Source organism: Gymnogyps californianus, chromosome 1, assembly GCF_018139145.2.
Source record: "Gymnogyps californianus isolate 813 chromosome 1, ASM1813914v2, whole genome shotgun sequence".
Lineage (NCBI taxonomy): Eukaryota > Metazoa > Chordata > Aves > Accipitriformes > Cathartidae > Gymnogyps > Gymnogyps californianus.
Window position 1 is genome coordinate 218,283,733 of NC_059471.1, and position 23,713 is coordinate 218,307,445.

Below are 23,713 nucleotides of genomic sequence, written 5' to 3' on the forward strand. Positions count from 1 at the left end.
CATCAGGAATCCATGCCTGTCGAGACGAGAGAGACAGACTGAATTAAATGGGACCTAGGAAGACTCTTCAGCTGTGACATAGCTGCTGAAGTTACGTTTGTCCTTTGTATTTTTATAACAGAAAGGATGTTACAGGAAAGTCAGAAGTATTAAAAAATACTTTCTTTTTGGAAACAAGTAGGATAATGTACTTCTTTCAGCACTTCCATATGTTTCCACTTAGTAACTAAGTGGAAAATGTTAAATGTTTTATTTTATCAGGAGTGGGCTTAAATAGGCTTAAATAAAAAAAATCAGTAAATCTTGGTAATTTCCTCCCAGTTTCCAGAAGGAGTTGCCTGTGGTGATTGCTGGCCCTCCATGTTCGTTTTGACTGGTCTTGGAGTACTGAGAGCATTCTAAAAGGTTGGAAAATGCTGTGGACTTCTTGTATGTGTGCCCATATTCAGTAGGGCTCAGGGTAGCCTTTGGTAACTACAGAACTGACGACAGTAATAATCCTGGGCAAAATAACGCAAATATAGAATTCAGATAATAAAGAGTAAGACAAAAATTCACCCAAAGTTTTAGGGGAAGTAGGAGATGCAGTGTATTTTTTTTTTTTAAATGGCAGCCAAAGAAGCATTGCAAGACGCTGTAAGTTTTGTGATACGTAGAACTACTAGTCATTCAGTCAGTGAATTTTAATCACCTATTATTTTTGCAGACTCCTTCTGACCTTTTCTAGAAAAGGCAGAGCCTTTGTACCAAACTCGATGGTACTCGGGTGAAGGCTTTAAAAAGACACCCCCTACCTCCCCCCAAGGGAACTGTTAAATCCAGGCCACAAAGTGAAAATCACTGATAAGTGGAAGGATGAGATGAAGTGAGCCAAAAGGGGTGAAACAGTCATTACAGGCCTCGCAGAGGAGACAGGAGGCTCTTGGCATTCTACTTGTATAAGGAGTGAGACAAAAAGTAGTGATTACTTTGAAACATACATAGTAAGAGGAAATACTTTTTTTTTAAATTTCTGTTGTTAATCATCTATCCCAGAACCAGTGTGCAGTCAGGGATTGCCTTGTGTGTTCTTCTGCTTCTTGATTGAAGCCTCTGCATACCTTCTAAATATTAAAAAATTCCTGCAGTGTATTGTTGGCAAATAGTAGATGTTTGAATGACAGTTTAATTCTACATGTATCAAATTTAGAAATGCTCTCCATAAAGCAGTTAATCTTCAAAAATGGCAGCATATAGTTATAGAAAACTTGTTTCCTTAAATCATTATGTTTTTTCCTTTCGCTAGATACTCCAGCTCAGAAATTAGATGAGCAACTTTGAAGGGCTTTGAGATGTCCACCTGAAAAAGCAAAAGATATTTCTAGTTTACTGTTGACATAGATGACACAAACTAAAGTGCTAAGACCTGAGATGTGGGAGACATCAGGAGAGAGGTACTTTTTGTAGATATGTGTTTGGGCCTCAGCTGGATTAAAACCTGAATGTACCAATTCTTTAGCACAGTAGTACAAATTTCTAATACAGTTAATTCATTTTAATAATAAAATAGAAAGGTTGTGATATTTGTTTGGAAAAATGTTGGCAATATTTCACCTCCCTGTTCCTATACAGAATTACAAGACTAACAAACCCTGCCTCCTCAGAGTTGTGTATGTTATATTTCTTGCCCACTAAATATGAGGAAGACGAAGGGATGTGTTACTGATTTGAACGCACTGAAGAGAGCAAATATTGCTGCGACAAAACTGTCCTTCCCCGGCTCACGCAGGTGAGCACTGTTAGAGACTAGGTTTAAAGATGAGTTTACAAGAAGTTGCAACAATTAATCCACTTACTGTTTAAAAATATCAAACAAGGAACACCTTTTGCCACCTCTGTTCAGTTTTTTCTCTTGTTCTCCATCTGCTAAGTAGGCTAGGTTCTTTTCCTTTTTTTTTTTTTTTTTTTAATACTACCTAGCGCAAGGATGGTCCCTCCTCCGTACGTGTCTGGAAAGCACCTGCCTTCATTAAAAGCTGTTCATTATCATAAATGAATCAAATCTATCTTCTATACAAAATGTTCTGAACTTGACATGTTTCTTGCTGTGAATTGTAATATGAAATTTGTCCTTTTTTTTTTAAATGGCATGATTTGTTGGAGCTTCCTGCTGGTGGCAGCCTTCAGTGAAACGGCTTGTTCCTTCAACGTGATAGAGCACACCTAGCTTTCAAAAAGTCTCATTTTTGCAACTCCAAGCAAGAACAGAAGAAAATTCACAATTTAGTCCTCTGATTTGCTAATTTTATTTTGACACCAAAGTTGATTGTCATAGGACAGCGGAGCACATGATAAGTTGTAAGACTGTTTCTCCCTACTGCTAGTTTTGCAGTCTGTAGCTTGCTCCTGCCAAAACCAGGTTGTCAGACCCTCCTCTCTTGCTCCGTACCTGTCTTTCAATAGAAGTTTTCTAGTACTCTGCGGTATTACAGCATTAAAGACACAGAGGACAGTGAAAGTGCTATTTATGCGTAAAGACTGAAAATACACCTAGGTTATTTTGAGTGTAAATCAAAATAGGATCTTAGGGAAGCTGTTCAGTAAACTTGTTGCCCAGATAAAATTACCTGTCAACTGTTACGGTGTGATTGAATTAACTGCTTGAAAATAAGCAACTTGGATCTTTTATTTTACATCTATAAAAAACCTGAATCAAAAGCTAAGTGTGAACAACAGTGATTCTTTCATGTAATTTGGAGACAATTGGAAAGTGTTAAAGGTCAGTACCAGTAATTGCTTCACAGCTGATTAAAGCACTTGGGCAAATGAAGGCCTCAGGTCCCTTACAAACCGCTATGAACGGCATGTCTTAGCTGACGGGGAGGCAGAATTGCTCGGTGGCCTTCTGTCAGCTCCTTCCACGTTGCTCTGATCTGTGCTTCCATAAAGATGTCTCATCCCCGCAGATTGAGCAGTCCGTATAAAACCCAGCTGGGCTTCCAAGCCTGCGGAGCAGTCCAGGCTCCTGCTGGAGCAGGGAGATCTCTAGCTTCTGCATTTGCTAGACGTAAGCAGTGTTTGTTGTTCCTTGCTGCCTTTTCCACTGCTGAAGAAAACTTGCAGACTGGACAAGCATCGTTATAGCAGTTATAATGAGCACATTTAATTTTGTTTTCCCCAAATATAAGAGCTGGAAACAGCTTTAAAAGAAAAATAGCAGGAGTTATCTTGAGCAGCAAGAATGTGAACATTGGCCCTAACATGTTTATCCTCATGTTCTCATATTCTGATTTAGCTCTTTTTCGCTTGTTTAAGGAAGGAAAGTGACACTTGAGAAGCTGTGTAGCAGGGATTGTCTTGAATATCTACATGGCTGTAAGCAGCCTGTTGGTATCTCAAACGAACTCTGCCTCAGCTACAGATAAAACCAGGCTGGTGGTGGGGGATAACAGCTTGGTGAAGAAATACCCACTTAGGGAAAGCTTATTTTAAGCTGTTCACAGCTGTTAATCTCTGTAACATCCTTGTGCAGCTCAGGACTTCCCCAGTTTTACAAAATTGGAAACCTAAATATGGGGAGAGTAAGTGAACCATGGTAGATGGAAGGAATGATCTTTTTGTGGTATGAGGTTAGGTGAAAGAATGACAGCTAAATAGTTGAATATGGTTAGTAAAATGAGAAAATTCAAATTCATTTTGAATGGTAACTATTTAGTTACGGTCCAAAAAGCACTTATGTCTCTGTTCTCTTCCTTGAGTTTATGCAAGAAACTTATCCATCATCTTTAAGAAAAAGTTACCACTTTTACCTTTTTGTTTTCACTCTTTTGTTTTTAAATAAGTTTCATAAAGATACTATTTTAGTGTAGAGATCAGATTAAAACAAAGACTGAGACTTAACTTCTTATGTATAGAAAAAAACTGTATTATAGCTTTCCAATTTCACATTTCCTAAAACTCACCTTACAGAACAGCTCTCTTAATTCATCTCCTGCATACAGCTTGAAGTGTTTAACTTATCCTGCTTCTTAATTTATACAATCCTCATGTATTTCTTAAACGATTTGAACTTAAAGCGCTGATTTTAATGCACACAGTGTAATCACTGTAGGCAGATAAAACTATTTGTTTACTGCACTCTAGCCTTGCGAACAATATTGTCTTTATACTTTTGCTTTACTCTCTTCTGCTTTTAATAGATGACTAGTTTTTCAGAATTGACTGGTATTGCTTGAACAGTTTGTATTCCATTCCATGCCTGTGAGAGATGGTATGGAGAAAGTGAATGTGAGGCAGTTGTGTTTTACAACTCAGCATGGGTGAGAGGAGGAATGATACGCAGTGAATTCAAAACAGCTGGTTTAAAAAGTACTTTTCCAAACAATTTGAAACTTTGGTATGGTTTAAGGTCAGAGAACACTTTTGATTGCAAGCCCAAATGGGTTTAAAAAGATTAGGCATATTCATAGGATGTATTCACCCATAATTATCAAATGTGAGATTTCAGGTGTGACTTAAGATTATCTGTGAAGAACTGATGACAGAAGGTTGAGGCAGTTTACCAGAAAAAGATCATTCCTGCCTTGCTTTCCAGCATTCAGGTCCTGTACTTCTGGGAGGGGGCTGTTCTCATTGAAGACTGACATACAGCATATTGCTTCCTGTGTTGATAAGGCATCTCAATGCTATTTTAGGCGTTCTTTGAGTCACTGCTTTGCTTTTTCTGAGAAGATGCAAGAAATGAAGAAATCCCGACCAAAGAAGTTACTGTATTTCAAGAAAATCATAAAAGCCCCTTCATTTACAGAAGGGGGAGATTGTCATTAGCCAGAAGCTGATGTTGGAAGCTGAGGCTTGGGCTCTGTTTGGCCTCTTGCCTACTGAGTTAATAAACGCTTCCCTTTCCTTCTCAGCCCTATATTGAGGGTAGGAAAAAACAAAAATGCATCCACTGTGCCTGGAAACCTAAGCTTCCCTTTCTGGAGTAAGTTGATGCAAAGTAGTGGTAGTTTCAAAGTAGGGTAAGCAAACACTTTGTAAAAGGATAGTTGGGGAACTCTGACAGCACTTGAAGATGCTTTCAGCACTGAAGATGCATTCTTGAAGCAGTATCGAAGGTTAAATCCAAAGTCCAGCCCAAACTTTCATATAATGACAACTTGGGGGGAAAAACAGGCATTCTTCATTTGAGAAACTTTTCCCTCTTGCTTAACTTCAGAATGGAAAGCTCTTTCAAAATGAAAACTACTGTACTTCTATTAAGTAGGCGTAATAGAATAGGCTATTTCATCATCTAGACCTAAGGAAAAGCAGTTTGTTGAAATGTAACAGTTTGAAGGATTTTGTTCCTATTAAAGATACTTAGAAAAACCAATTCCTGACTATGTTCTCATCCCTTTAGCACTCTAGGCTGCTGCTTCTAGAACTCCTGCAGTTGGCCTTGTTACTTATTGTTATATCCCTGAAACTCCCAGCACATTGGAGTCTCATTGTAGTATACGCTAATGTTTTTCTGGACATAGAATAAATAACCATAAATATTAAGAAGGCTTAATGAAGGGCAGTAGTATCTGTTATGTGACCATAAATGAGTTGGTATATGTTTATATAGCAGACTTTTATAAACCTTAGGGAAACATTTCTCCATACTGCTTTCTCATCTGTCTTAGTGTTCAGTCTGTATCTCCTGACTTTTCTGGGTTTTGTGGAAAGTATCACTCAATCAGTGCTTGAGACCTGAAGCCCAAGTCTTCTTCACTTAAAGATGAAGGTCAAATAGTTCAGCAGTTACAGTCAAAGAGTGAGAGAAGTAGGACGACCTGATGGTGACAGAGATTCAGTATCTGTTGTTGACGAGGCAGTTATTCTGTTCCTGCCTATTTTGTCAACTGTTACTTGTGCCAGGATGGTGTATGGGAGGTTAGTGATTATCAGGGAAAGGCGGCAGGAGAAATCGCGCAGCTATGGATACAGTATATTGCTTTTCTGATCAGAAATGTCAATAACAGATCTTGTTAGAATCTCCTAGAGCTGTACAACAAGCCTTCCCTTGAGTGGGGACCTAATCAAAGGTTAATGGATTTTGAGTCCTCTTAGCAGAGTTTAATGCTTCTTAGTTATTTTGTATGTGGATAACTGAAACTATCCATGAGATGATACCAAATCAATAAGGCATAAGGCCAAGAGTCAAAGTTGTGAAAAAGTGTGTTTTCTTTGGAGAAGAGAGGCATTCATCAGCCTTTCTACAGATGCACATATTAAACTAAGTGCACCTGGCTAAACTGGTCTTTCAAATCTCTCAGTGCCACAACGCACTAAAAGATACTGCAGAAGCATGGGAAAAAAGCTCAAATTCCTGCTGGTGGAGGGACAGCTAGTTGTGCTTACGCCCTTTGTAGGGTTCCCTCCTCTTTGCTACCATACAGATACAGGTGGCTTGGATGTGGTAGCTTGTTGGATGTTGAACATGGTCATGATATTCTTCTTATTGGTAGGTTTTTGGGGATACCAGTAGGCCATTGAGGCCCTACTGTTCTGAGGACTGGAACCTCCTCAACAAGAATTAAGGAATGAATGCAGAAAGCAGTTCACACTTAAAGGACGTGAAGACCAAGCTGAGCTCTGTAAGAAGATTCAGCAATTCTGCAAGAGGAAACAATGCAGACCACAAAATTACTCAGCATAGATAGGATGTTCCTTCTCCTGCTCTGACCAGCAAGTAGTGCCTTAGCCATTGGGGAAGAGGCACAGGCTCTGGAGAGGGCCTCTTCTGTATTTGCCCTCATTCAGTTACAACTGTGCACCATCGGCTTTGATAGCGACCGAGTTGCTTGTGGTGAACAGAGCATGCTTCGTTTCCTAACCTCTTATTACTGACTATCCTACGCGGGTCTGTTTCAATGCTACCGTTTCCAAAACCAGCTTTTGCAGTAGGGAGTAAAATGTGCCTTTCAGCTTTAGAGAGCCCTCCCATTCATGCTGGGTGAAAAGGCCCCAGAGAGCCCTGCTTTGTTAGATTGTTCAGAAATTGCATTAACCACCCCCACCAGAGCCTAAAACTGGAGAACAGAACTCTGTTTAATGCTTAATAATTGGAAACGTTTAAAGTTGGCATTTAGCATCCACTTCTTTGTGGTCTTTTGTCCTGGAAATCTGCAATTTTCTTTTTTTTTTTTTTTTTTGCCATCAGATGCCTAAGATGCCCCTGATTTGATTTAATTTCCTGTTTTTTTTCTTTATTGGGGTGTGCAGTGCCACAAATTGCTAGAGAAAGTAGGATACTCTTTCATATTCCTGTTTCTTCATCTAGCTCTTCTGTTGTAGTTACCTTGTATTCCTTAACTTTATTAGTGATTTCTAGTGTTTAATATTTTAGTATTTAGAAGTTCCTCAAGTTCAAGTAGGTGTCTGAAAGACAGCATAAACAGGAAGCAGTGTTGAATCTTTGTAAGTCACGTATCACAAGAAGAAATTGTATTTACCATTTATTGGGCTCATAATACTCAGCAACTCTCTATCTGTTTTCAGTTTCTGTTAGCCCATTTCCTGTTATTCAGTAGGCCTTTTTTCTTATCAACATTTTGGAAGGAGGTGAAGTGCACTTTTTGAGTTACAGAAAGAAGGTGGCTTTCTATCCTAATGCCAGAAGAAAGGGCTTGCTCGTTCTAGGCTCCTGGCTCTACAAGGTGATGCCATCGTTTCAGTAGGTGGCTTGCTCTGGTTTCTGTTTCTGTGGTAGGTCCTGTTAGATAACTGCAGTGTGGTGATTAATGCTACTAAAGTTTTTTCATGGTAGCTCAGGTTCTTTATGGGGAGATCCCATTTCTTATGAGTACTTCTCTTCAAGCTCGCCATAGCTCGTAGAGAGCAAGTGCCTTGTTAGTTATGATGGCTTACCTACAGTGAAGCAGATTAAAGAAAATTAATTAGCTAATCATTGCAGAATGGGGCAGTTACTTTTCTAGATTATCAGGTTTTTTAAAAGTAATCATAAACATTTTTTATTATGTTACAGACATACTAGTTTGTTTCTTGATACAACTCAAAATGGAGCATTCATAGCAGTGTAACTTCATCATGTAGAACTTTTTTCTGGCCCTCTGTCCTGTGTTTTCAGTATATTTTCATGTGCTTCAGCAGTTACCTTGCATACTGTAGAAGGCTGCATGTGTTTCATGCAAAAATACGGATACTGAAATCAGCGTGTGTGTTGCATGCATGTGTGTATGTTTGTGTACGTATCCTGCTGCTTCCACAAATGGGGTAGCTGGGTTTCATCAAGAGCTTCCCCTCTTCTGTCTTGGTGCTGCCTGGCTATAGGTAATGGTGTGCCATTGCCCCCACTGTTGACTGCAGGCACCCTGGTGTTGGATATGTTGACGTTTGTGTGGAACGTTCTTCTGGACCATCCAAGTCTGCAAAGTCTCAATGAATTGGCAAGGGATGTGAAGAACAGTAAGAAGGGCTTCTACAGGTACATTGGCCAGAAAAGGAAGCTTAAAGAAAATCCACAGCCCCCCCCCCCCAATAAGTAAGACAGGAGAACTGGTGACAACTGACATGGAGAAGGCTGGGGTACTCAACAATTTTTCTGCCTCAGTTTTCAATGGTAGCCACTCTTCCCACATCTCTCAAGCCCCTGAACCTCAAGGCAGTCCCTCCCATTGTAAGGAAAGATGAGGTTGGAGACCACCTGAGGAACATACGTAAGTCCATGGGACCTGACAAGCTCCATCCCAAGGTCCTGAAGGAACTGGCTGACGTAGTTGCCAAGCCACTCTCCATCATATTTCAAAAGTTGTGGCAGTCAGGTGAAGTCCCCAGTGATTAGAAAAAGGGAAACATCATGTAAAAAGGGTAAAAAGGAGGACCCTGGGAACTACCGACCAGTCAGCCTCACCTCCGCGCCTGGTAAGATCATGGAGCCAACTGTATCCTGGGCGGCATCAAAAGAAGCGTGGCCAGCAGGTCGAGGGAGGGGATTCTGCCCCTCTACTCTGTTCTCATGAGACCCCCCTGCAGCACTGCGTCCAGCTCTGGGGTCCTCAGTACAAGACAGACATGGACCTGTTGGAGCGGGTCCAGAGGAGGCCACAAAAATAGTCAGAGGGATGGAACACTTCTCCTATGAGGAAAGGCTGAGAGAGTTGGGGTTGTTCAGCCTGGAGAAGAGAAGGCTCTGGGCAGACCTGATTGCGGCCTTTCAATATATAAAGGGGGCTTACAAGAAAGGGAGAGGCTTTATACCAAGGCCTGTAGTGACAGGACAAGGGGCAACAGTTTTAAACTGAAAGAGTGCAGGTTTAGATTGGACGTAAGGAAGAAAAGTTTTACACTGAGGGTGGTGAGACAGTGGCACAGGTTGCCCAGAGAAGTTGTGGTTGCCCCATGATTGGAAGTGTTCAAGGCCAGGTTAGATGGGGCTTTGAGCAACCTGACCTAGTTGAAGATGTCCCTGCCCATGGCAGGGGGGTTGGACTAGATGATCTTTAAAGGTCCCTTCCAACCCAAACTGTTCTGTGACTCTACGAATTGCTAGCGCTAGAGCTGCGTGTTCAGCCTTTGCTGTACTCCTCTGCTTCCAGAGGCCCCGTAGTTCAGACCCTATGGACAGTGTTACAGCAGCGTATTGTCTGTCTTGTGCCTGACTTGTGGCCTTCCAGGACAGTTCGTCTGGCTTCTGTATGTCATGACTCATTCTGCTGGTCCTTAAGTGGCACGTATGTCTCTGGGTTTGTTTGTTTGTGGTACCATTCCACTTTCAAGCTTGCGGAGATGTTACGTGGATTACAAAACCTCACTTGATTGCCTGGACACCCCTTTTTGGCCTGTCTGTTGGTTTCAATATGCCATGAACAATCACTTCCAAATCTCACTTGCTGCATTTTGCTGAGTAGCCTGTAAGAGCACTGTAGCTAAAAGAGCTTTTCTTTGGCTGGGGTGAGGGCGAAGAAGAGTCTCGTGTTGTTGCATGTGCTTTGGGCAACGTGGTGGGAGAGTCACTGCTGCAGGGCAGCCTCCCCTCCCAGTTGGATGCAGCTGCATCCAGTCCCAGGGCACTCGGAATTGCATGCGTGTCTTCCAGAGGCCTGACTCTGCCAGCGAGGACCAGGAGAGGCCAAACTCCTCAGCAATTCTTCTCAACCTTAGTGTTAAGGAGAAGGTTGGAAAGGGGATCTGCCTGCTCTGTGCTGACAAAAGAGCTGGCTTCCTTTCCTAAGGACTGCTTATCAGTGTGTCTCCTATAGATTAGACAGCTTTTCCTTTAGATGTATAAAAAGTTTTGAAAAATTGTAGAATTGACAGATTTATAATGGGTTTAGATTTGAAAAGTGAGATTTACGTGTGTATTCCACATATAGGTATGGAATATATATGTATTTAGGTTAACCGTGCACCCAAACACTGTTAATATAAGGTCTTTTATGCCAGCTTTTCACTTGGTGAATTTATAACTAAGCATAGTTAGTTAAAAATATCTGAAGAACAGTTTGTAACGAACACACTATACAGCCAAACAGCATTACTGTCACAGCAATGTCACGTAGGTTGAAAATTCAGATGTCTGTTCCTAACTCAGAAATTCAGTTACTCGAGTGCATTTTCAGTAGCTGAATGGATGGATGCGGAAGCTCTTGCTTGTTGCTGTAATGCTAAAAGTTAACCTTTTAAATTTATTTCAATATACTGTTGATTTAAACAGCTCAAATTAGAAACTGCTTTTCTCTCTGCCACTTTTTATGCTATTGGGGGGGGGGGGTGGGTGTGGAACTAGTTCCCAAAAGATTGGGATCAACCTAAACTAACTAATCTGGCAGTTTGGAAGATTGTTAGGAAATGGCAGCGGATGGGCCGTGGGGGAGGTCTGGGTAAGCTTTGGTTTTGGACAGCTTCCCCCCACTTTCCCCTCAGTAACTGAGCTTGGGCTGTCAGGAATAAAGCCTACAGCCTTGATACTCATAGGTAGCTTTGCAAGAAACGTGATGCTGTAGGTTTGACTAGAAGTGGTTGACCCCTGGTGTTTAAAAGGAAATTCTTAAGTATAAAGTGGTTTTCTAGATCTCAGTTGTGTTTCTGCTGGGACCAGGGCCATGTACTTCCCCATAATGTGTGTGTGAGCTCTGCCTCAAAATGCTGAAAGTCCAAAGCCAGCGAGTAAATGGGGCGTACTGGGGGACTGCGGGAAGACAAAGCTGTAAGGAGGCTGTACTTTGGATGGCTTGATAGTTCATGGCTTAAATGTTCACTTTATAATCTAGTATTGCAACACCAAACATTCAAATAGGGCTTCATCGCATCAGCAGTGCTGTGTCACGAAAGACAAACTTGCAAAGATTTTCTTGATTTCTTCTAAATCTCTGAGATAAAGACATTAAAAGAAAGAGTTACGTTGACATGGAAAAAAGCTCTCGGAAATAGAAGAGTTATCTGTGACAAATTTTGAAGCACTGAGTGGAGCTCTACAGAGTTTGTTACCAAATATCCTGGGTAACTAGAGCTATTCCAAGAAAAAAATAGCCTTAATTTCATAAAGTAATCCTTTTTCTTTTAGAGATCCTTAGACACATACATGCACGTGTGAAGAATCCTTGAACTGAGGTAGGGCAGAAAATGCATGTCAATAACTTAATTGGTAAAAATAAATAAAAAAATTAGTATTCCTTTAAATGTGTTTCATTTAGTAGATCCTATAAGCCCTTCAGTTGGAGGTTCTGTGTGAAAGATACACTGCAAGGGAGCCAGATACTTAAACATGTAATTAAAAAATTTGAGTCTTTACATAGCCTTTTAAATTGCCCAGCTGTGGTAACTGGAAAGCAGTGCCCCCCTTCTTCAGTAAACCTTCCTGGAGGAAAAAAGTGGTGTTTTCTGTTTGTTTTTTAAAAAGGATAATTTCAAAATTCTATCTTAGATGTAGTTATGCAAGCAGTGGAACTGGTAAAAGATCAGGCGTGGTAACATTTTCAGATGCTGGAAAAAGCAAAATGAATGGTTGGAGCAAGTGTTCGTGCTGCTGCGGAAATAGTAATGTGGGTTAGGTTAAAAAAAGCGCTGTGATCCTGTTGGATAAAATCACATGCTTATATACGGATAATCTGGGAATGTAGCACATTGACATCTCATCCAATTTACTTCATTTTATAAAATGTGTTTTAGCTGAACGGTGATATTACACAGAATGTTTATCTTGTTTGAGCTATGCTTATCCCCTTTGTCAATGGGGAATAACAGTTATTCTCTTATTTTCTTTAGCGTTAATGATTGTTTATTTCTTGAAACCATCTTCGATCCCCATAGCCTACAACACGATGCCATCTCTTCGTGGCATCTTGTACCTGATCTTCTGCATAGCATACAGACCCAAGGGTCGACCGGCTCCTCCTGCACAGGGCCCCTTCCTTCAGAAGCTGGTTTTTTTCCTTTCCTTAGGCTTCTGTACGTGTAGCAGCGCCATGGGGTTTGAGTGAGGATGAGACAGTGTCTGGGGAAGAATTTAGTCTGAAACACTAAATGGGAGCCAGAAATGAAAGGCTGTACTCAGATTCTCAGATAGTTAAATGACTTAGCTGCTTTTTGAAGTACAGACGTCTACTGATGAGGAATTGGAGTTATCTTGTACTCGCTGAAGATATTGAAAGTGTTACTGGGGAAGAATGAAGATTACTCCTTATTTGCTCCCTGTAGGGAACAGTAAAAGATACAACAATGAAAAATGAAATGAAGAGCAGTAATTTAAATTGTGCCAAACTAATCTGAACTCTTTCTTTGGGAACTGATACTCTAAATAAAAGAAATTCAGTAAATCCTGTTTCTTTGCAGAGTTCATTAAATACTTGGTACGATAGCCAGACCAGGATTGTGGAAGGTTATGGCTTGTTGAGGAATTGTGGTGAATTAGCCGATCCTGAGGTGAGGTGGTAAAGGGCAGAATTATAAGAGACAATATTAAGCAAGAGAAAGACCACTGGAAGAGTTTCTTAGGGATAGTCTGAACACTGTCTTGTTTTGATATAATTAATAACTATTCTAAAAGTTAAAGGGTATTGGGGAAGCTAACTGGAAAAACATAATTAATAGAGCTCACAGAGAAAAATCAGGGTAACAAAAAGGAAAGAAAGCGTTAGGGGTAGGAGTGGGATGAAAATGAGTAATACAAAGTGCAATGCTCTATATTTAGCAAAAATTGTTTGAAGGGGAATATTCTTACTAATCTACATGGCAATAGTGAAACCTCATCTGAAATAGAGCGTATGCTTCTGGTCGCACACACTGCAAAGTGCAGCAGATACAGAGAGGGGAGACCAGAGGGGATGATCTGAACCATTGCGAGCGGGGTTGAGGGAACCCTGCTTGGGCAGGGGGTCCCCGAGGACTGCCAGGGAGACTCGGAGGGGGCAAAAAATGCAGCTGGGGCAGGGTTTGATCACTGTTTATGAAAGATAACTTACTGTGGTTTTGTGGGACTAGGCTCCAGCTCAAGTCGGTCATTAATACTTTGTCATTTTTTGTTACACGCAGTATCTCAGTTTACCACTTTTGCAAAGAACTGTGTCAAAATCTTTTGTATTTAGTTGGGATGATGTAAAATGTCGATGTGAAACTTCCTGTGAGGGAAGGTGGTGGTGAGGAGAGTTTCCTTTCAGCAAGTATTTACGAGGACTTGAGATCCAGAACGTGTAGGAAAAGGAGGCCATTCCTTCAGTTTCTATTTCTAGCTTTGATTTATAGTATCCTTTTGGCATTGCTGTTATTGGTAAACACCTGTAAGTCCTAATGCCAAGACGCAGTAAAGTGTGCAGACCCACCCTGGTTGAAAGGCGGGTGTGCGGAGATTGTTAAGCGTCGTCTGTATTAGGATGGTCAAGAATAGAATTTGGGCGTTATTTTACAGACCAGATTTTAGCTGCCCAGCCCTACACCCTTTAGGTAACAAACCACTAGTGTCTAAGCCATGTGTTGTCCCCCAGTAAGGTTAGAGTTCAGAATTTTGGAACTTCCTACGAATGGTGCGGTCCAGTGAACTGCTCTGTACCTTCCTGACAGCGGGTGCTCGGCTTCTCCGGGAGCGGTTAATGGTCCCGCCGGCGCCCAGCTCTGGAGCTGCAGGTCTTACAGTTGCAGACTGCTCACACACACTTTTATGTGTATAAAACCAAAATACACTCCTCTGCCCCACAAAAGACCACTCAGTTTTACACTTCTATGATGTCTATGAGATTAATAGCATATTCTAGTATTCCATAAGGTTTATATGTTAGCATTTCAGCTCTAGGTTTGCTGCTCATGTTATCGCTTGCAGTGTCCAGTAGTATTTCTTAATACTTTCCAATTACGGTCTATCTCTATCTCTTCCTGTTACGTATACATTGGAGGCATTTCTTCCACTTACATAAATCATTGATTGTTGCAATTATGGCTGATGAGCGTGACTCTGGAAATACAAATAATACAAAAAACCCCCAAACCCTTTAATGCAAATTGTTCATAGTGCAGTAGCGTGGTTTCCCTTTCTGTGACCAGCCTTGACTCTAATCCAGCAAAGCATTTCTGCATATGAACATAATCTTTGATTTTTAGTTCCAGCTACTTGCAGTTAAAGTTAATTCACGCATATAGTGTGTCCATTGTTGATATCATACAGCTATAATCGAAGTTGTGTTATTTTTCTGGTGCGAAAAGTTGTTAATTTTGTTTACAGAATTTAACTGATTTTTACAAGCTGGCTGGCAGCTATATTAAGGTATTCTGCTCAGAATTATAAAGGAGGAATAAATAGCAAAGATGGAAGATTAACTCATATTCTTTTGCCTTATAGCTAGTTGTGTCCCATCAACATGTTCTGGAAGTTTGATTTGAACACAACATCACATGTGGACAAGCTGCTGGATAAAGAAGATGTGACACTTCACGAGCTGATGGATGAAGATGACATCTTACAGGAGTGCAAGGCTCAGAACCGCAAGCTGCTGGACTTCCTTTGCCAGCAGCACTGCATGGAGGAGCTGGTCAACCTCATCACGCATGAGCCCCCCGTGGATATGGATGAGAAGGTCCGCTTCAAGTAGGTATTTGTTTTCTGTCCTATACGAAGAAAACTGAATGAGAGATCTTGATGTTGGAAATGCTCTGGTGTGAGATGGTTGTAACCTTTTCAGTCTTGGGAGAAAGGCTTTCGAGTACTGTGAAGTATTTCACAGCATTTTGTTATTTGTAGTGAATTTTCAGAAGCTTGTTTCTTTATTTTTAATGGTTTAACATTGAGTTTGTCTAAAAAAAAAAAAAAACAAAAAACCTGTTGCTGTTTGTTCAAAACTTTACAAGCAAAATAATCAGTATCTCAAAAGTACCTTTAGTATGTTTTTATCAAAATTGCAAGCAAAGAGCATTCTGCTTTGAGTTACAAATTTCTGAACTTGATTGCTTTTCAGTGGTCAAGCCCACAAAAGAAAGTGAGCTGTACAGTGAATAAAAGATGTAATATTTTCAATGTGCTGCATATGCAAAACCTGCTGATTTCAGTGATCATACGGTTAGGGAGAGGGCCTAACTCTGTAAAGAGCCTATTTCTTATGATGTTGAACTCTTTAGATGTGTTTGGTTCTCATAGCAAGTTGTGTTTATACATTTTTAACTAAACGTATACTTGAAAATATTTACATTTTGGATTTGGGAAGTTTGTTTTCCTTTGTTAAGTTTATGTAAAAATAAAAGGCTGCTCTGTGTATAAATAAATAAATAAAAATGGGCGAGTTTGTCATTGTGGGAATGGATCAGTGTTGGTTATTGCTGTTGTTGCTTGAAATCCACAGAAGAAATGGTAATATTGTTTAGGCTTATTATTAGGCAAGATAGTTGATCAGCTATGTTAGGTAACTATTTCCAGGTAAGTGAAGGCCAGGAAATACGTTATGTGGTAACTTGGAATATTATATGGCTGCTTTTGCAAGGCTTCTGCTATAAAGGGTGAATTACCAGAAGGAACCAGGAGTGTTTTATACTATTGTCCTACAAATGCAAATATTGTACAGGTACTCTTAAACCAGGGATGTGGCACACAGCAGTCTTTTCTCTTTTTGCATGTCCTGTATTACATCGGAGTAACTGGCTTTTCATGGGGTGACTGGTGCTCTGCTTACTGCAGCCCTTTATCCGTATTGTTTTCGCAGCTAACCTGAGACGAACTCAAACCCAAAATGTTTGATTGAAGAAGATGGGCAATACTTTCCTTAGTGCTAAGAGTTAATGAGCAGAGGAAACGCTGAACGATGTGAGACTTGTGGTCCTTTGCTGGAATCTGGGTGTATTTTCCCAGAGGAGAGAACGAGGGATTCCAGTGCCACACCAGTACATTCGTACATTGTCCGTATCGCTGCAGAATACTACGTCGGTTAACCAGACCATATTTTTAAGTCCTGTTCTTTCTGAGATTTTTGTGGCTGCTGTCAGAAGACGGTTTATGTCTCTGATCCTGTGTGCTGAAGGGTGGAAGGGGAAACCTTTTCCTATTGTAGCCAAACAGATTAAGGGAAGGTGGGGACAAACAAAAAGTTTCTCAAGAAGCAAAGTCCTTAACGCAAACCAAAATGAAGAGGGAAGCTCAGTATGAGAGTGTTTACTCCCAGGCGTCCTTGAATTTCACATGCAGGGTTATATGCCCTTTCATCAGCTTTTGAAGGTGGCGTGTGGTTTCGGCAGCTCAAGGCCAGGTTGGCTAATGAGGAGGCACAGACAAAGGCAGACAGTGGTGGGAAGAGGCCAGCCTCCAGTGTTGCGGTCCCCTGTGCTGGCAAGATAGAAGAAGATATTGTGTTGGGAAGGCCTTAGGTTAGCAGTCTCATTCACCGATCTCTTCATCAGATGATGGCATTATATCTTCTTCCTCTTCTAAGAGCAGCCCGTAAGGTGCCTGCTCGAAAAGCCGGTATAGTGGTGGGAAGCGTGGTTGTACACTATAGACAGATAAGCGAGTGTTTGATGGCAACGAGAACTGTGTAGTGACCTGCTTGCCAGAACAAACAGAGCTGATCTTTATGAAGTATTTTTTTGGAAATGCTTCCAGTCCCGTAGGTAGACCAGGCAGAGAAGCATTTTCAAAGCATGGTGAGGCATGGGAGAGGGGAAGGAGGTTTTAAGCTTATTAGAAACTGGGGAAGCTTTTGGAATAAATAAAGGCTAAGCAGGAAGAATGGACTCTGTCTAAATCCAAACGGAATCCAATTTTTGGCTCTTAAGAAAAGGTTATGAAAGTTTCTAAACTGGAACAGGGGAGCAACTTGATAGGTTTGGAAGGACATGCAGCTCAGAATGATGGATGCTGTGGAAATGGAATCGTCAGAATGCTTTATTCTTGAAACGTCGGGAGGATGGAAGTTCATAAAGTTCAGAAGGGAAACTGCAAATAGGAAAACTCAACAGTAAATCCCCATCTAAGCATAGCGTGTGAAACTAAGCAACCAGATGAAGACCTGTGGCAATCAAAGAAGTGTATAAACTATTTGAACTGTAATATCTATTTATAATGAACTTGTTGACATACTAGGGTGTCTCATAAACCTGTTGAGACCATGCAGTTATGAGAGTACAGCTTATAGGAAGGGCAGAGTAGACTCTGCTGGTGTAAGAGTGGGCTTTAGGGAATAGAGGGCTGAGTGTCAAGTGAGATAAGTTAGCTGCAGCGTGGAAACCTTATGGGTTGGGACGCCGTGCCTAAATAAAAAGGGTGAAGTATTAGATCTGACTGTGTGAAACTTGGAGACTGTAAAGGCTGCAAGAGCAGAACGTGCTGTAACAATGAGAGGTTTCATTTATCCCCCTGTTGACAGGATATATATCACAGGGAGGCACGGTGCATGAGTTTTTAGGAATCGTGAATGCCTTTTGCATGGAGCAATGAGCCAGAAAAAGGAGAAATAAGTCTCCATATACCCTTGGGGGCTCTAAGAAATGTAACTGTTGTAAAATCACTTTGTAATAGTAACCGTAATGTACTCAACTTTAACATCCTCGTAGGAGCAAAAAAGACATAAACAGCATTATCATGGACTTGGGGTTTGTTTTTCTAACTTTTAGGCGTGGAACTACATAAATATGAGGAGGCCAGTTAGGAAGTAAATGGTACTGTGAAAGGGTAAAAAGCTCACAGCTGGCCTGGAAACATTTTAGTGGCTCGTGGTAAATGCAGAGCTTGTATTACAAAGATTGAAAATAATCCTAATGTAGAAAACTGGCTTGGTTAAAAACAAATAATCCATTACAGGTAAAAGTACATCCTCACAAAAGGGAAATTGTGTCCAGATATGGAAAAAGGACATAGTGGCAAGTTAATCCGTGAGACTGGACGAAGGGGTTTTTGAGAAGCAGTTTGCTAAAGGCAAAACCACTAATACTCTAAACCCATCAAAACAAGGAAGCCTCTCCGAGAATGTGTAGGGCGGATGGGTGATCCAAGTATAAAGGAAGATAGGACCACAGCAGAAAATATAACTAAACTGTCTGTGTTGGTGCTCACTTCAGAGACTTCTTGGGAGATTCCCAAGTGGTGTCTTTACAGGGGAATCGTCTGAGGAACTGTCTGAAATTGGAGCATCTGTGGAACAGCATCAGTAGAATAATTGTTAGGAGTGGCTGGTATTCACCCGAATGATTTCAAGGAATTAAAATATGAAATTGCTCACCTGGTCAGCCTTAAAACCAGTGGACTGGAAGTGGCAAATAGGACACTGGTTATTAAGAAGGGTCTGTGAGCCAGTAAATCTGCTTTCTGTGTTGTGCACATTGAAGAATTTATGGCATAGCATTATGATTCATAGACACGTCTCTAAATGCAGGCTCTCAGCCATCACGCAGTACTGCTTTTGTAGAGGGAAGTCAGGCTTCAGTTCAGGAGCTGAGTTTGATGGAGTCAGTGAAACACACGGATGATGGTGATATGCCTCGTGGCATAAGTACAGTCCAAAAAGATAAGGTCCCTTATCAAAGACTGTTGAAAACAAGCTGTCATGGGATAACAGAGAAGGGTTCTGTCGTCAATTAAGAACTGTTTAAAGAAAAGAAACATAGATGAGGGAAAAATGGCCAGTTCCAGCTTTCTGGTTTTGCACTACTGAGTCCTGTGCTGTGTGATACATTCACACATGAAATAAGAGAGGAGATGAATTATAAATGTGGAAAGTTGATAATGCAAAATTACTTAGGTTAGTTAAGAGGTAGAAAGATTTCATGATGTTATATGGCCAAGCAGTAATAAAGTAAATGCAGTCAGTGCTGATTGTGTAATGACTGATGGCCCAAGTTACGTGCGCACATTGCTGGGCTTCAGATTAGCTTGTACATCTCAGGGAAGGCTTTGGAGTCCTCGTGGGCAGTATGCTGGAAATACTCGATAAACAGTGAATGCAAGTGTGTGTTCATGATCAAAAGCACAAGGCTCTACACAAAGCAATTCGGTATACGTACTGGAAAAGTTATTGTTGTCCTGTAACACTTGTCTTCACCCTTTGTATACTACCAGGGCAAGAAGTATTTTCCTTGTTCAGAACCAAATGGAACTGTGATGAGTAAAGTAAGGTTTAAATTGGGAAGGATGAGGTGTGGAATTTCTTCCAAAATAAAAATTCTATTCAATGAACGTAAGAAAAGCAAACAGTAACAGGTATTAGGATGAAGGTGCTCAAAGAGTGGTGCACTTGAAAGCACGATAACTGAAAGGAAGCTCCAGCTTGAGCTGTGAATTGAAAAGAGCAAAGGGCCAGCAGAGCATCCTGCCAGTTAAGCCATGTGCACAACACTGGGATGAAAGCCACACATACATGATTCCTGGGTACGGCCAAGGCAAACCCATGGGAAGAACAGGCAAGTGGGCAGTCAGCTGAAGAAAAAGCTGCAGGTCTCTTCACAGAAGAGGTGCAAATGCCAAGAACAGCCACGTGGGATCAAATGAAAAGATCTTCCTTTCCTGGTGTCTGGTCTCTGACAAGGGTCCTAGCAATGTATACGATGGCATGCTCAAACATACTGTACTTGTGAATTGACGGCATGCTCATATCTCCCAATGACACAGTATTTTTCTTATCTGTTCCTTTGGTATGATTTCTAGCAATCTGTATGTCCGTCTTGTCACTCCAAGAACTGAGCTGAAATTTCCAAAGACCTACAATAATTCCACAGTTTCTTCCCTGATAGTGCTCACCAGCTTAGGAGACACTGCCAGATATATGAAACGTGCTGTGTCTAGGAAAGTGGGAGACAAAGCTCAGAGCAGAGGGTCCCATTTCAAGTTTGGGAGGTGCTGTTAAGATTTCTTCTCGATTTTCTGTTAATGAGGTTCAGAGCAGAAATCTAACTAATTTCGACTAAGAGAGCAGGAAAAAACCCAGATAAACGCTCAACCCAGATTCTGTTACACGCTCACAGGTCTTACTGCAAAGGTGGTAGAGATGTGAGAGGTACCTGGTCATTTCCACAGCACTTTTCTGCGTGGTTTTTTTCCTTTGAGATTGAGCCGGGGGCGGGGGGGGGCAAAACTCTTGCTTTGTATTGAAAGATTTTTTTCGGCTTCACTGTTCTACAAAAATGAAGGTATTCCATTTGTGTTGTAGAAACAGTCATATTATTGCGGGAGTGGTTTGTACTGATCTTGGAGTTGGCTTGTGTCTAAAGTTACAAAAAGTGGTAGACCTTGCATAATTATTAAAAGTGGGAATTCTGTTGGGTTTGTGTCTTATGGAATGGCACAATTTTTATTAGGAAAATGAATGCACTACTTAAAGAATGAACATGCATTTGCAGCAAGAGCGTTCTGTAGTTTTTTTAATGTTGTTATTAATTCAGTTGGCCGTTATTAAAATACATAGTAAATTTTCTTTTTGCTTTTGAAACTAAAAAAGATAACCAGCTCTGCTTACAGAGAGAAAACGCTCAAACTGTGAAGGACAGGTTTTATTTTTAATCTGTATCACTTGATAACAAATCAAAACTACTTTGGGAAACACGGATAAGAACTGGCACTCAGCGGGAGTGTGGTGTTCAGAATTGCTGCTTTGTGCTTAGAACCGCTGAACCACTCGAGCACGCCCTGTCAGAGTCTTTAAACAATTAGTGGGGTAAGAGTAAATCATGGTTTAAAAATAAAGTCCAGCTGCCTTTTGACTCTAGGATCATATATATCATTGAAACTGTGAAAATAGTGTTAAAGTTCAGTGCTAGGTTGAATTTCACAGCACTAATGAACTGCTGTTTCTGATTACAATAACCTCTGTGTGACGGTGAATAGGTATTTTTTGAAGGAGTTCGCTTAAGCCCTTTTTATAGATGGACAGTAGCTAGAATATGAAATTGAGACACTAACGACAAAACACTGAAATGAGGTTTTAAAAAAATAAAAGAGAGCTAGATGAATTTTGGTGTTGTAGTGTGCGTGCAAGACAGCCTCCCATCCCCTGCTTAGTTCCTTCATCGCATGAGTAATGGAGAGTCTGAATCAGTGAAACGCTTGCAAAACAGTGCCATGTAGCTATACGGTACAGGTGGCTTTTAATGTAGAATTTAAACCTGAAGAAACCTTAGTCTTTTAGCAAAACTAACAGTCCCCAAAAAGCATGTTTTGTGTTGACGTTAGATTATTGTTTTGTATGTATGCACTTTGATATTTGAGACTTTGTCTAATTATAAACACATTATTACCTTTTCTGATCATAAATGTGGCCTGTTTCTAAAAGCACTGCCTGGAAGAGCAAGAAACAAGGTCAAGAAAAAAAGGGATTTCATTAGCTGTCAAATATAATTTTGTATTCTGATTTAAGCGAGCAAAATTATCTAAACCAGGCACAGTAATATTTTCTGAAAAACAAGTTAATTTTACAGAAGATTATAGACACTACTGATAAATTGAAACTCAAAAGGTTGGTTATGAATTGCTTGCTTGTACATAGTGTATGCTCATTTGTTAGGAGTTTTGTGTTAGAGCTAATGTTCTGTCTCTAAATTCTAGTCCTCTTGATTAAAAAAAAAAAAAAAAAAATGCTCATTTTTAATTCAGCTCCAGTAGTGGAAAGAATAATTTTTCAGAAACATAACAGAAACCTGCTAAAATATGCGTTCTTCAAATCAACCTTCAATTTTGGGTTAATTTTAGTTGTGCAAATGGATTCATGTTAAAAGATTTTAAGAGATTTTAAGTGTGTTGAAACTGATTAAGCAGCACTTTTAAAAATCAGAACTAACTGCAATTTGAAGGAAGCTTGAGATGCATAATTCAGTTGTTAAAAAAAAAAATACCCCACATGACGTGCTACAGGAAATAGTGTTTCCTTAAAATGTGCCATTAATGTAGATGACCCTTGTTTCTCGTGTGGTTTTTGGTTTGTTCCCCCCCCCCCCCCCCCCCCGTCTCCAGGAAGGGCGATCCTCCTACTCTTTATAACTTTAATAAGGGAAGATTTTCTTGAGAGTTTTCATTTCACCTTTAGTTGGTCTGGTTCTGTCCTTCCAGATATCCAAACACAGCCTGTGAACTGCTGACCTCGGATGTGCCGCAGATCAATGACAAGCTAGGAGGGGATGAAACTCTGCTGAATATCCTCTATGACTTCTTGGATCACGAGCCTCCTTTGAACCCTTTGCTTGCCAGTTTCTTCAGTAAGACTATTGGGAATCTCATTGCAAGAAAAACGGAACAGGTAGTGATTAGATTTGTCCTGATACGTAAGCACAAATTGATTCACTAACGTTGTTTGTGTCATATGGCAGTATCATTGCTACCCTCGTGATCTCATTGTATTCTTAGAGTTGAAAAATAGCTCTCTATACTCTTTATGGTTGGAGTTGAAATGTAGTCTTTTAAAAGTTCTTCGGATTCCTCAGTTGAGGGAGATGCTAGCTTATTTAGACACCTTTGCATAGTTTTGGTTTCAGATCTGCAATAGCTGGGATATTCCTGTGCCGCAGCTAAAGCTTTATTTTTCATACTAAGGCATATTGATGCATCCTTTGATCATTGCCCAGAATCATCTCGTTACATAAACAATGCCTCAGTCTCATGCCTATAAAAGGGGTGCTGGAAACATGAGCTGAACAGTGTTTTAGGAATACATGCGTTCCAATTCAAAATTGATTTTTTTAAACGAAGGCTGTCAGAGAGCCTTAGTGGAATGGAAAATTCTCCAGCTTCACCAGCTTCTTGATGCTCTTATTTCTGTGGGCTTGGGTTTCTTTGTGGCATAGAGGAAAGAAAAGATAGCTAAAAAGATTTGGTTTAGTGTTGCCTTGAAATGAGAATGTTATTCTCGTTCTCTGGAGAATTTCTCAACCTAGTAGCCCTTTTGCATCAAGGTGGGTTGGTTGAGATGAGAAAGTGAAGTATAGGAAGTTCTGTGTGCCATGTCTGTATGTTGTACTAGCAACTGATGATGATGCTTTTATTTTTAGGTGATTGCATTTTTAAGGAAAAAAGACAAATTTATTAGCCTGGTGCTAAAGCATATAGATACATCAGCAATGATGGACCTCCTGCTTCGTCTAATCAGCTGTGTGGAGCCCGCAACTCTACGGCAGGAAGTACTGAATGTGAGAATCTACTACTTTTTTTCTTTACAAGATTGGGAACGGAGATTTTTGTTTGTTTGTCTTAAAGAAATAGAATTCTTTTTGTCATTTATTATGAGAGCGGATCCACTCTTCTGAAAACTATTTTTCTTAGTGCTAGAGTCTGCACGTTGGTTACTTTGGGTACTTCAGA

At 40.5% G+C, this 23,713-nt stretch overlaps 1 protein-coding gene across 1 annotated transcript in view; it reads left to right on the forward strand.

Moving 5' to 3' along the window:
• Positions 1 to 23,713, forward strand: part of PPP6R2 (protein phosphatase 6 regulatory subunit 2) — a 106,456-nt gene that overhangs the window by 33,149 nt on the left and 49,594 nt on the right. Inside the window, 3 exon segments of the mRNA XM_050901326.1 lie at positions 14,795 to 15,040; positions 22,469 to 22,655; positions 23,404 to 23,541. Of these exon segments, the coding sequence (XP_050757283.1) occupies positions 14,814 to 15,040; positions 22,469 to 22,655; positions 23,404 to 23,541 (552 nt within the window). The 5' untranslated portion in view covers positions 14,795 to 14,813.